This window comes from Carlito syrichta, unplaced genomic scaffold (genome assembly GCF_000164805.1).
Source record: "Carlito syrichta isolate Samal-C Ts95f unplaced genomic scaffold, Tarsius_syrichta-2.0.1 Scaffold305756, whole genome shotgun sequence".
Classification (NCBI taxonomy): domain Eukaryota; kingdom Metazoa; phylum Chordata; class Mammalia; order Primates; family Tarsiidae; genus Carlito; species Carlito syrichta.
The window spans coordinates 930,529-943,627 of record NW_007249852.1 but is presented as its reverse complement, the minus strand read 5'-3'; the positions used below and the strand labels follow the sequence as shown (position 1 = coordinate 943,627).

General features: G+C 38.8%; 1 protein-coding gene across 8 annotated transcripts in view; it reads left to right on the top strand.

Moving 5' to 3' along the window:
- The first annotated feature begins 383 nt into the window (after nt 1–383).
- The window catches only part of NCOR1 (nuclear receptor corepressor 1), a 147,778-nt gene continuing 135,062 nt past the window's right edge, over nt 384–13,099 (top strand). For all 8 annotated transcript variants that reach the window (XM_021714775.1, XM_021714774.1, XM_021714772.1 and 5 more), the window contains exons 1-3: nt 384–412; nt 2,394–2,571; nt 7,639–7,772. In XM_021714775.1, the coding sequence (XP_021570450.1) occupies nt 2,464–2,571; nt 7,639–7,772 (242 nt within the window). In that variant the 5' untranslated portion in view covers nt 384–412; nt 2,394–2,463. The remainder of the gene's footprint in view (nt 413–2,393; nt 2,572–7,638; nt 7,773–13,099) is intronic.

Below are 13,099 nucleotides of genomic sequence, written 5' to 3'. Positions count from 1 at the left end.
CCAAAGTTCTGTTATGCTGTTTTGATTGAAGCTTATGTAGAAAACCTATCCTCAGACAGATAGTAATTGTGAAAGAAAGGTTAATAGCCTTTTTAGATAATTGTGGATAGTCTTTGATATTGCACCAAAACTAGACAACTGGTACATTTTTTAAAGGTTAATTGCTTTGCAGAATCTGAAATCATATCAGCAAGCTTTTCATTCTGTATTACATGAAGATTTATTGATTGGTCTTATTCTTTATTATTATTATTATTATTATTATTATTATTATTATTATTATTATCATTTTTGAGTTGAAGTCTCTGTCACCCAGACTGGAGTGCAGTGGCCGCTCCCAGCCACTGCAGCCTCAACCTGCTGGGCTCTGGTGATCCTTCCGCCTCAGCCTTCCAAGTAGCTGGAACTACAGGTGCATGCTACCATACCTGGCTAATTTTTTTTTTTTATAGAGATGACGTCTTGCCAAGTTGCCCAGGTGGGTCTCGAACTCGCAGGCTCAGGCAGTCCACTCACCTTAGCTTCCCAAAGGCACGGGATTACAGGCTGAGCCACCAAGCTCAACTTATTATTTGTTTTTAATTTTAATTTTAATTTTTTTTGAGTTGGAATCACCCTGTTGCCCAGACTGCAGTGCAGTGGCATGCCCACGACCACCACAGCTTTGACCTACTGGGCTCAAGCAATTCTTCCACCTCAGCCTTCCAAGTAGCTGGGACTATAGGCATGTGCCACCACAGCTAGCTAATTTTTTTTTGGTTTATTGTAGAGATGAGGTCTCTACAAGTTGCCGAGGCTGGTCTCGAACCCCTGGACTCAGGCAATCCTCTCACCTTGGCCTCTCAAAGTGTTGGGATTATAGACGTGAGCCACCACGCCTGGCCTTGTATTGTACTTTAAATAAATCTTTCACTCATGCATAATTCTGAAACATTCTATATCGGTCTTTTGGAAAATATTTGTTCTTTGAATTATGTAGATATTTCAAATATTGACACATTTCATTATGTAATATCAAAAACTTGCCTGCTCTTGTTAATTTCACTACCAGTCTTGCCAGAAAAGTATTTAAAAAAAAAATTTTTATTTTATCGACAGGCTCTCACTCTGTCACCCAGGCTGGAGTGTAGTAGTGCAGTCATATCTCACTATAACCTTGACTTCCTGGGCTCAAGTGATCCTCCTCAATCTCCCTAGTAGCTGTGTCAGCAGGCACATGTCACCATGCCCAGCTGATTTTTTATTTTTTTGTAGAGACGAGGTCTCACCACGTTTCTCAGGCTTATCTTGAACTACTGGGCTCAAGGTACCCAAAGTGCTGGAGTGGCAGGTATGAGCCATTGCACCTGGCCCAGAAAAGTTTTTTTTTTTGAGTCGGAGTCTCACTCTTTCGCTAAGGCTGGAGTGCAGTTGCATGCTCACAGCTACCACAGCCTCAATCTGCTGAGCTCAGGCAATCCTTCCACCTAAGCCTTCCAAATAACTGGAATTACAGGCCTGCCACCACACCTGGATATTTATCTATTTATCTATCTATCTATCTATCTGTTTATTTATCTATCTATTTATTTTAGAGATGAGGTGTTGCCAAGTTGCCCAGGCTGGTCTCGAATCCCTGGGCTGTCAGACAATCCTCTTACCTTGCCCTTCCAAAGTAGTAGGATTACAAGCGTGAGCTACCGTACCCCGCCCAGAGAAGTCTTTAAATTTGTGATAGCTTTGAAGCTTACAAGTTTTTATAAAATTCTGATTTTTACAAATACTGGCAATTATTTTCCTTGAAATGATAGGCTTATTTTGTTCTTGTTCTTCCATGAAAACTTTTCCATCCCTAATGCTTTCTTATGCTGTTATTTTGGGGCAGAATTATTTGACAGAGACAGTATTTCCTCTGCACAGATGCTTATCTTATACATACTTTTGAATTGTTTTTTCTTTCTTTTCTTCTTCTTCTTCTTTTTTTTTTTAATTTAAGAAAACAGGATTTATTAGGAGGACAGAAAAGCTCCCACATTGGGAGGGGACCCAATGGGTTGCCCTGTTTTTTTTGCAGTTGACTTTCAGAACCTCAACATTTAGAACCATGTATTTTTGTTTTTATAATATACTTGTTTCTCAGACATTTGTAGAAAGACATTCACTGAACAGCTACTGTGTACCAGGCCCTTTGCAAGGGTTTTATATACTGTTTTTCCTTTATATAGCTAATTATATTTATCATTTCGTAAATAATCTGTTTTAAGTGGAAAGGAAACCTCACTAACTTCAATTAAGTAAATACATGAGAGAAAACATTTAATGGTATTGCGGTTTATTATGTAGCTGTAATTTATTAGAAGTGCATTTCGTGTTTTTGTTGTTATTAATTCTAATTTTTTTTTCATCCTGTTTAGGTGGTTTCCTAGAAACATGATTGCTTGTTGTACTTGATCTCACAACCTAGTGAGGACTTCTCTATTGATAATGTCAAGTTCAGGTTATCCTCCCAACCAAGGAGCATTCAGCACAGAACAAAGTCGTTACCCTCCCCATTCTGTCCAGTACACCTTTCCCAGCACCCGCCACCAGCAGGTAAGGAACAAATGCTATGTAAATTGCATATGTATTTTGTGTTTGTCTTTACTTTTTTTTTTTTTTTGAGTTGGAGTCTCACTCTGTCGCCCAGACTGGAGTGCAGTGGCTGCTCCTGGCCACCGCAGCCTTGACCTGCTGGGCTCCGGCGATCCTTCCGCCTCAGCCTTCCGAGTAGCCAGAATTACAGGCATGCGCTACCACGCCCGGATGATTTTTTGATTTATTGTAGAGATGAAGTCTCACTGCCGAGGCGGATCTCGAACCCGCGGGCTCAAACAGTCCACTCACCTCAGCCTACCAAAGGCGTGGGATTACAGGCTGAGCCACCGAGCCTGGCTTGTTTTTACTTTTTAATGTAATACATTTGTTGGTCAAAAACCATATATACTTATTATTACCTTTCTCTTTTTTCTTTTTTTTGTTTTTTGTTTTTTTTGAGTTGGAGTCTCACTCTGTCACCCAGACCGGAGTGCAGTGGCTGCTCCCGGCCACCACAGCCTCGACCTGCTGGGCTCCGGCGATCCTTCCGCCTCAGCCTTCCAAGTAGCTGGAACTACAGGCGCATGCTACCACACCTGGCTAATTTTTGATTTATTGTAGAGATGAGGTCTCACCAAGTTGCCCAGGAGAGTCTCAAACCCGCAGGCTCAGGCAATCCGCTCACCTCAGCTTCCCAAGGTGTGGGATTACAGGCTAAGCCATCGAGCCCGGCTATTACCATTTTTTAAGTGGGAAGAAACATTCTCAGAGATGGGGAACCAAAGATTGGGGATTAATTATTCTTGTCTTACTCTTGCTTTATGCCAGATTTTGGGGGTTGAACATGTCTTTGCTTTTGACTGTAGGAGCTGTTGATAGATAAAAAAGGATCAATTGCCTTGAGTTTCTATGTTAAGCCTTATGTTTATACTCCAAGTTCTAGTTGAGTTTTAATCTAGCCAGATAGATAATTTGGCCTGTTGTGAATGATGGCCAGGATAAAGGCCTCTACCTTCTTGAGAGATTTGAAGGTAGGAAGATCTGTATGGTAGGAAGAAAGGAAGATATGGTAGGCAGGTAGATAGGTAGAAAGATATAATGGTAGAAAGAGTTTTATATGATTGATTTGCATCATGAGAAATAAAATATGAGGTGAAATGATCAGCTCAGAGTGAACCAAGGTAGACGTGTAAGGGGTTTGAAGAAAAATAGGAAAAGAATTGGTAAAATGGTCATCTCAGTGAATAAAATCTATCTGTCAACAGAGGTTTGAAGAAAAATAGGAAAAGAATGGGTAAAATGGTCATCTCAGTGAATAAAATCTATTTGTCAACAAAATATAATTGTATACTAGTGGCTGTTACTGAATGAGTACTCCTTTGACATTGTGGGTCACTTTTACAAAATAAGAGTAGATATTCTTACATTGTTCCTGTGTAGGGAAACATTCAGTCTTTCATCATTATACTATTATATCAGTATGATATTAGTTACAAGGTTTTGTTGTTGCCATTTTTGGCTGAAGAAGTTGCTTTCTATTCCTAGTTTGAATTTTTATCATGATTGGGTATTGAATTTTGCTTGCATGTCTTCCCTATCCCAGTGCTTTTCATCTGATTGCTAATTTTCTAGATTACAGTTGCTGCTTCTTTTTTAATCAAGCCAAAATGTACTCATTATATGTACACATTGTAACAATTTTGACAAATCATACACCCGTAAAACTATTACCAAAATGAAGCATTACCCAGATGAAGTTTCTGTTACCCCAGAAAGTGTTCTGGTATCCTATCTAGATCAGTCCTTCCCTACTTCCTACAAACTCAACTGTCAGGAAACTACTGATTTGCTTTCCATCATAATAGATTAGATTAGATTTGTTTTGTACTTCATATAAAATCTTTTGTCTATGGCCTCTTTTGTTTCTCATAATATTTTTGAGATTTATTCATGTCCGGCATGTCTCAGTAGTTTGTTCCTTTTTATTGCTGGTTATGGATACAACTCAGTTTGTTTATCCAGTCACCTATTCTAGTTTTTGGTCATTATAAACTATGTAGAATACATATATCTATGTTTGTTATATCTAGATTATTAAAGAAGTATTGCCTTATTTTCTTAACAGTATCCTTTGGAGCACATGTTTATTTTTATCCAGTCCAATTCGTTTTTGACTTTCATATTTTGTGCTTTTAGTATCATATCTTAGATTTTGTCAAACTCAAGGTCACTGAGATTTTCACATAGGTTTTCTTCTCTAAGTTTTATAATTTTAGGTTTTACATTTAGATCTGTTATCTATTTTGAAACAAATTTTTTATATGATGTGAGGTAAGGGTTTAGATTTAGTCAGTCTTTTACCATTAAGAATTATGTTAGTGTAGGAAGTGCTTCCTTTTCCTGTATTTTCTTAAGGAGTTTGTGTAGGGTTGGGTTTTTTTTCCTCCCTTGGGAATTTGATAGAATTTATCAGTGAAGCCTAGAATTTTGTTTGTGGGAAGAATTTAAATTATGAACTCAGCTTCCTTTATAGTTATAATTCAGAGTCTCTATTTTTTCTTGAGTTAGGTTGAGTAAAATTTATTTAAATAAGTGATTTTTCTCTTCTCTTTTTAATCACTCTGCCCAGAGATTTATCAATTTGATAGATTCTTTTCTTTGACAAACTAACTTTGGTTTCAATAATTTTCACTATTTAAAAAAATGTTTTACTGATTTCTGCTCCTTATTTTCTTTCTTCTATAATTGCCTGCATATATTCCATTTCTGATGTCCTTTATTCCTTTGTATATATTCAGGTTTCCTTCTGATATCATTGTATTTTTGCCTGAATAACTTTTTTGTTTGTTTGTTTTTTTGTTTTTGAGTCGGGGTCTCACTCTATCACCCAGACTGGAGTGCAGTGGCCGCTCCCTGCCACCGCAGCCTCGACCTGCTGGGCTCCGGCGATCCTTCCGCCTCAGCCTTCCACATAGCTGGAACTACAGACATGCGCTACCACGCCCGGCTGATTCTTTGATTTATTGTAGAGATGAGGTCTCGCTGCCCAGGCAGGTCTCGAACCCGCGGGCTCAGGCAATCCACTCCCCTCAGCCTCCCAAAGGCGCGGGATTACAGGCTGAGCCACAGAACCCTGCTAACTTTTTTTTTTTTAATTGAATTGAAGTCTCACTGTGTCACCCAGGCTAGGGTACAGAGGCATGATCATGCAGCCTCAACCTGCTGGGCTTAGGTGATCCTTCCACTTCAGTCTCCCAAGTATGGTACTACAGGTGCACGCCATCATGCCTGACTAGTTTTGGGATTTTTTGTAGAGATAAAGTCTCATTTATGTTGTCTAGGCTGATCTCCAACTCCTGGGCTCTAGCAGTCCTCCCGCCTTGGCCTCCCAAAGTTCTGTGATTATAGGTGTGAGCCACTCCACCTGGCCTCCTGAAGAACTTCATTTCTCTTAGTAGAGATCTTTTAGCAGTAAATTATCTTAGCTTTTATTTGCCTGAAAAAGTTTTTGTTTCAGCTTTTTTTTCCTTGAGTCAGTGTCTCAGTCATCTAGATTGGAGTGCAATGGCATTGTCATGGCTCACTGCAGCCTTGAACTCCTGGGCTCAGGTAATCCTCCTGCCTCAGCCTCTGGAATAAACTGGACTACAAGTGCACACTGCCACACCTGGCTAATTAAAAACATTTTTTTGCAGGGGAGAGATGAGGTCTAGCCATGTTGCCTAGTTTGGTCTCAAACTACTGGACTCAAGGAATCCTCCTGTTTCAGTCTTACAAAATGCTAGGATTACAGGTGTGAGCCACTTCATTTTTGACGACTACTTTCACTTGACATAGAATTCTGAATTGACATTACTTGTTTCAACACTTTAAAAGATATCACTTCATTATAATCTGGCTTATATAAATGGATAATCACATGTGGCCTTTTGCGTTTGACTTTTTTTACTTAGCACAATATTTTCTAGGTTTATCTGTGTTCTAACCTGTGTCAGTCTTTATTTCTTTTTATGACTAAATAGTATTCAGTTGTATGGTTATATGACAGTTTGTTTATTCATTTGTTAGTGGGATATTTCGGTTGTATCCATTTATTGGCTATTGCGAAGATGCACCTGTGAAAATTTGTGTACTGAGTTTTGTCTGTGGTTTTATATACTTTTAATTCTTTGGGGTGTATACCTAGGATGAATTATTTAGTAATTTTGTTTCTAACTATCTAGTTTATGATTGAATTAGCACAATAGATTTGTTTTAAACAGAAGCTTTTGCAAAAAAAAAAAGAATCAACAAAGGAAAAATACAAAACAAATAGAAATAACCACCTAGCTATGATGGAAAAACTATTAACCAGCAGGTTGATCCTGTGGACTTCAGTTTCTTTATTTATAAATGTACATGGATTTAACTCGATGACTTCTGTGATACAACGTACTCATTTTGATTTTGATTTTTGAGTTGGAGTCTCACTCTATCACCCAGACTAGATGGCAGTGGCATGCTCATGGCCACCCCGGCATCAACCCACTGGGCTCTAGCGATCCTTCTGCCTCAGCCTTCCGAGTAGCCAGAATTACAGGCATGTGCTGCCACGCCCAGCTAATTTTTTTTTGTTTATTGTAGAAACGAGATCTTGCCAAGTTGTCTGGGCTGGTCTCCAACCCGCGGACTCAGGCAATCCACTTGCCTCGGTCTCCCAAAGTGCTGGGATCACAGGCTGAACCACTGAGCCCGTCCTCATTTTGAATTTAAATGTGGAATGCTTTTTAAATGGATTTCATAATAAACACATTAATTTCAGGTTTTACTTACGTAAGTAATATAGGTAATTATTGTAATGTGTTAGAGAAATGAATCAATGCATGTTGAACTTAAAAATTCATTTTGAATTAGTTTTGATGTTGTTTTGTTTAAAATGTTGATTATTTTAGCTTTATGGGGAATAATTAGATCAATGACGGATTGAAATCATCGTCACTGTTTCTTTCCATACTTAGTGACCTGTAACTACCTTTATACTTGGTTTGATTTCATGATGCTGTTCACTTTTTGGTTAATAACTAACTTATCATTATTTAATACTAGGAGTTTGCAGTCCCCGATTATCGTTCTTCTCATCTTGAAGTCAGTCAGGCGTCACAACTCTTGCAGCAACAGCAGCAGCAACAGCTTCGAAGACGACCTTCCTTGCTATCAGAATTTCACCCAGGTTCTGACAGGTGATGGGTTTTCTTTGATGTTTCCATCTAGGATTGTAATTGTGAAGTATAAAAGTATTTAATTTATCTTGTTATCTTTTATTTCTTTTTTATTTTTTTTGAGTTGGAGTCTCACTCTATCACCCAGACTGGAGTGCAGTGGCTGCTCCCGGCCACTGCAGCCTCGACCTGCTGGGCTCCGGCAATCCTTCCGCCTCAGCCTTCCAAGTAGCTGGACCTATAGGCGCGTACTACCACGCCCAGCTAATTTTTGATTTATTGTAGAGATGTGGTCTCGCCAAGTTGCCCAGGCAGGTCTCAAGCCCGCGGGCTCAGGCAATCCACTCATCTCAGCCTCCCAAAGCGCGGGATTACAGGCTGAGCCACCAAACCCGACTGACTGATCATTTATAGTTTGTATTTTGAGCTCTTTTATGTTGATTGATCATATTAGTTAACAGGCTCTTAAAACTTGCTTCTAAAGTTTAGAGTTAATATTTTCCCTGGTCTTTAGGGTACAGTTTCTCCTTTCTTTTTTGCTGTGCAGAAGCTTTTTTGTTTGATATAGTTCCATTTATTTGTGCTTTTGTGGCTTGACTTTGATGTGATAGCCAAAAAGTTATTGTCAAGGTTAGTGTCCCTTATGTATTCTTCTAGAAGTTTTATAGTTTCTGATCTTACATTTAGGTCTTTTATCCATTTTGAATTGATTATTGTATAAGATAATGGCTCAATTTCATTCATTTGCATGAAGAAATCCATTTTCCTTGCACCATTTATTGAAGAGACTCTCCTTTCCCCATTGTGTCCTTTTAGTGCTCTTGTCAAAAGTTAGTTGAACACATATTTGGATTTTTTTTTTCTTTTTTTTGAGTTAAAATCTCATTCTTTGCCCAGGCTGGAGTGTAATGGCACGCTCACGGCCACTGCAGCCTCGACCTGCTGGGCTCAGGTAATCCTTCCACCTGAGCCTTCCAAGCAGCTGGGACTACAGGCATGTGCCACCACACCCAGCTATAGGTTTAATTTTGAGCACTGTATTCTGTTCTACTGGTGTATATGTTTGTTTTTATACCTGCACCATATTGTTTTGATTATTTATAGCTTTTGTAATACAATTTTTTTTTTTTGAGTTGTAGTCTCACTCTGTTGCCCAGACTGGAGTGCAGTGGCATGCTCCTGGCCAATGCAGCCTCCACCTGCTGGGCTCCGGCAATCCTTCTGCCTCAGCCTTTCAAGTAGCTACCACACCTGGCTAATTTTTGATTTATTGTAGAGACGGGGTCTCGCCAAGTTGCCTGGGTGGGTCTCAAACCTGTGGGCTCAGGTAATTCACTTGCCTTGGCCTCCCACAGTGCTGGGTTTACAGGCTGAGCCACGAAGCCCAGCCTGTAGTACAGTTTTAAATTAGGAAATGTGATTCCTCTAATTTTATTTTTCTTTCTCAGAAATGTTTTGACTATTTGAGTTTTTTTTTAATGCTACCATATGAATTATAAGATTTTTTTTCTTCTATTTCTGTGAGGAATACCACTGAGTTTTTTTTTTAGAGTAGGAGTCTCACTCTGCCGCTTAGGCTGTAGTACAGTGGCATGCTCATGGCCACCGTAGCTTTGACCTGCTGGGCTCAGGTGAACCTTCAGCCACAGCCTTCTAAGTTTCTGGAACTACAGGTACACGCCACCACGCTGAAGCTAATTTTTTGATTTATTGTAGAGATGAGGTCTCGCCAAGTTGCCCAGGCTGGTCTTGAACTCCTGGGCTCAGGCAGTCCTCTCTCTTGGTCCCCCAAAGTGCTAGGATTACAGACTTGAGCCACTGTGCCCTGCTGACCATTGAGATTTTTATAATGATTGTGTTGAATCTATCCTGTCTATTTCTTTGGGTACTATGAACATTTTAGCGATGTTATTCTGATCTGTGAGCACAGTATATCTTTTTATTAATTTTTGTCTTCAATTTCTTTCATCAGTGCTTTATGGTTTTCATTATACAGATCTTTCACTTCCTTGGTGAAATTTATTTAACCAAGTAAATTGATTTAACTAAGTATTTTTCTATGCTATCATTAATGGGATTATTTTTCTGAGTTATTTTTCAGTTAGGTTATTTGCATATGAAAATTCTGTAACTTTACAGAATTCATTTATTCTAGCATTTTTTTGTGGAATCTTTGGGAATTTTTACATGTAGAATTATGTCATATGCAAATAAAGATAATTTTACTACTTTCTGATTTGGATGCCTTTTATTTATATCTTTTGTTGGGGGGGGTCTTATTGCTCTTGTGAGTACTTCCTAGTACTCTGTTGAATATAGGTGGTGACAGTGGATATCCCTTGCCTTGTACTGAATCTTAGTGAAGAAGCTTACAGTTTTTCCCCGTTCGTTGTGATGTCAGCTGTGGAATTTTCATAAATGACCTTTATTATGTTGAAGAACTCTTGTATACTTATACTGGACAGTTTATCAGGGAAGGATGTTGGACTTTTGTCCAGTACTTTTTCCACATCAGATGAGATGATCATGTTTCCCAGGCTGGAGTCCAGCCTCCCAAGAAGCTGGGACTACAGGCATGCGCCCCAACACCTGGCTAATTTTTCCATTTTGTGGAGGTGGAGTCTAAATGTGTTGTCTAAACTGGTCTTGAACACCTGACTTCAAGTAATTCTCCTATCTTTGTCTTCCAAAGTGTTGGGATTATAGGCATGATCCACCATGCCTGAAAATTTTATGTTTTGTTCTTTTTTCTCCTTGAACTTTTATTTACATTCTGCTTCTCTGGTCACATTTTATGCTGATATAATACATTTTATTCTTTCTTTTTTTTTTGAGTTGGAGTCTCTGTCACCCAGACTGAAGTGCAGTGGCCGCTGGGCTCCGGCGATCCTTCCGCCTCAGCCTTCCAAGTAGCTGGAACTGCAGGCGCGCGCTACCAGGCCCGGCTAATTTGTTTTGATTTATTGTAGAGATGAGGTCTTGCCAAGTTGCCCAGGCGAGTCTCGAACCCGCGAGCTCAGGCAATCCACTCACCTCAGCCTCCCAAAGCGCTGGGATTACAGACTGAGCCACCAAGCCCGGCATACGTTTTATTCTTAATAATTTATTGGTCACTCATATTTTTTTGCCACAGATATCTATATAAATAGAAATTTATTTAAATTTCCTGTGACTATTCAGCTTTGAGTGTTTAAGAATTTTACTCTGGATTAAGTTGACAATTAGTAGTAGTAGTAGTAGTAGTAGTAGTAGTAGATGATTGAACAAAACAACATATATACATATAAAAACTTTGTTGAATCGTTATTAAAGACAAAAAACATTTTATTGAAAATACATTTCTTAATAAGAGGACTGTTATATATTTGTGTGTGTGTTTTTTGTTTGTTTGTTTTTTGAGTCGGAACCTCACTCTGTCATCCAGGCTAGAGTGTAGTGTCATGATCATGGCTCACTACAGACTTGACCTCCTAGGCTCAAAGGATCCTTTCACGTAAGTCTCTCTAGTAGCTGGTACTATAGACACAAACCATCATGACTGGTTAATTTATTTTTATATTTTTTTGTAGAGATGAGGTCTCTATGTTCCCTAGCCTGGTCTTGAACTCCAGGCCTTGAGCAATCCTCTTCCCTTGTCCTCCCAAAGAGCTGGGATCACAGATGTGAGCCACCATGTCCCTTCATCGTTTTTTATTAATATTGCTAATTATTATAATAAGACAGGCTTCTATGTGAATTCTATTTCTATTTTTATTTTTTATAGATATAAACAAAGAATATCGTTGATGTAAGTAGGTAGAAATGGAATGAATTTTGTTAACTACAATTTTACTGAATTTTCTGGATGACTTTCAAGTTCTAGACCAACAGTTACAATGATCTGACATCCACAATTATTTTTTATAATCTGACAGCTAAAAACTTAACTATTTTATCCTTCAATACAGTTGGAAGCAAAGAATTAAAACCACTTGGATTGTAAGGTAATTTTTACTCAAACATTTGCATCATTGTCGTTTTTCAATATTGACATTATTATTTCAAATTGTTTCCTTATTTGCTGCACTGGAGGTTTAGTTTTCTTTGCTGTTTTTTGTTTTTTTGATGACCTAGGACAGAGGTTGACAAACTGAGGCCAGTAGGTGCTGATCGCATCTTGCCTGGCTTGTTTTTGTATAGCTCTCAAGAATGTATTTTTTTCTTTTTTTTGAGTTGGAGTCTTACTCTGTCACCCAGACTGGAGTGCAATGGCCGCTCCCGGCCACCGCAGCCTTGACCTGATGGGCTCCGGCGATCCTTCTGCCTCAGCCTTCCAAGTAGCTGGGACTACAGGCGCGTGCTACCACGCCCGGCTAATTTTTTTTTGATTTGTTGTAGAGATGAGGTCTCGTCAAGTTCCCCAGGCAGGTCTCGAACCCGCAGGCTCAGGCAGTCCACTCACCTCTGCCTCCCAAAGTACTGGGATTACAGGATGAGCCATTGAGCTTGGCCTGAGCTCTTTTTAAAAAATCTTCCAGGTATAAGGGAGATCATGCAGTATTTTTGTTGTGGCTATTGACAAGATCCTCCTCTTTTTAAAAGACTGATTAATATTTTCCTATACACACACATTTTCTTTATCCATTCATCCATCAGTGGGCATTTAGGTTATTTCCTTGGTTTTTTTGTTTGTTTGTTTATTGTGAATAATGCTGTAGTGAACATGGGAGTGCAGATATCTTTATGTGGTAGTGATTTCATTTCCTTTGTGTATATACTCAGAAGAGAGATTTCTGGGTCATATGGTAGTTCTATTTTCAATTTCTTTAGGAACCTCCTGCTGTTTTCCATAATGTCTGTAGCAATCTGCATTCCCACCAAAGTGTAGTAGTGTTCCCTTTTCTCCCACACCCTCACCATCATTTGTGATTTTTTATATTTTGGATAGTAGCTATCCTTATGCATGTAAGTGTATGAGGTGATATCGCATTGTGATTTTAATTTGCAGTTCTGTTAGGATTAGGAATGTTGACCGCCTTTTTATATACCTGTTTGCCATTTTTATGTCTTCATTGGAGAAATTTCTATTCAGTTTATTTGCCCATTGTCTTTACTTTTCTTAATGTTTTGTATCACATTGATTTGCATATGTTAAACCATCCTTGCATCACACTTGGTTATGATTTATAATCCTCTTGTGTTGTTAGATTCAGTTTTCCAATATTTTATTGAGGATTTTTGTTTCAGTGTTTATTAGAGAGATAGGTTTTTCTTTTCTTTTTTTTTTTCCTTTGGTTTCTTTTTTTTTAAGTTGGCGTCTCACTCTGTCGCCCAGACTGGAGTGCAGTGGCCGCTCCTGGCCACCGCAG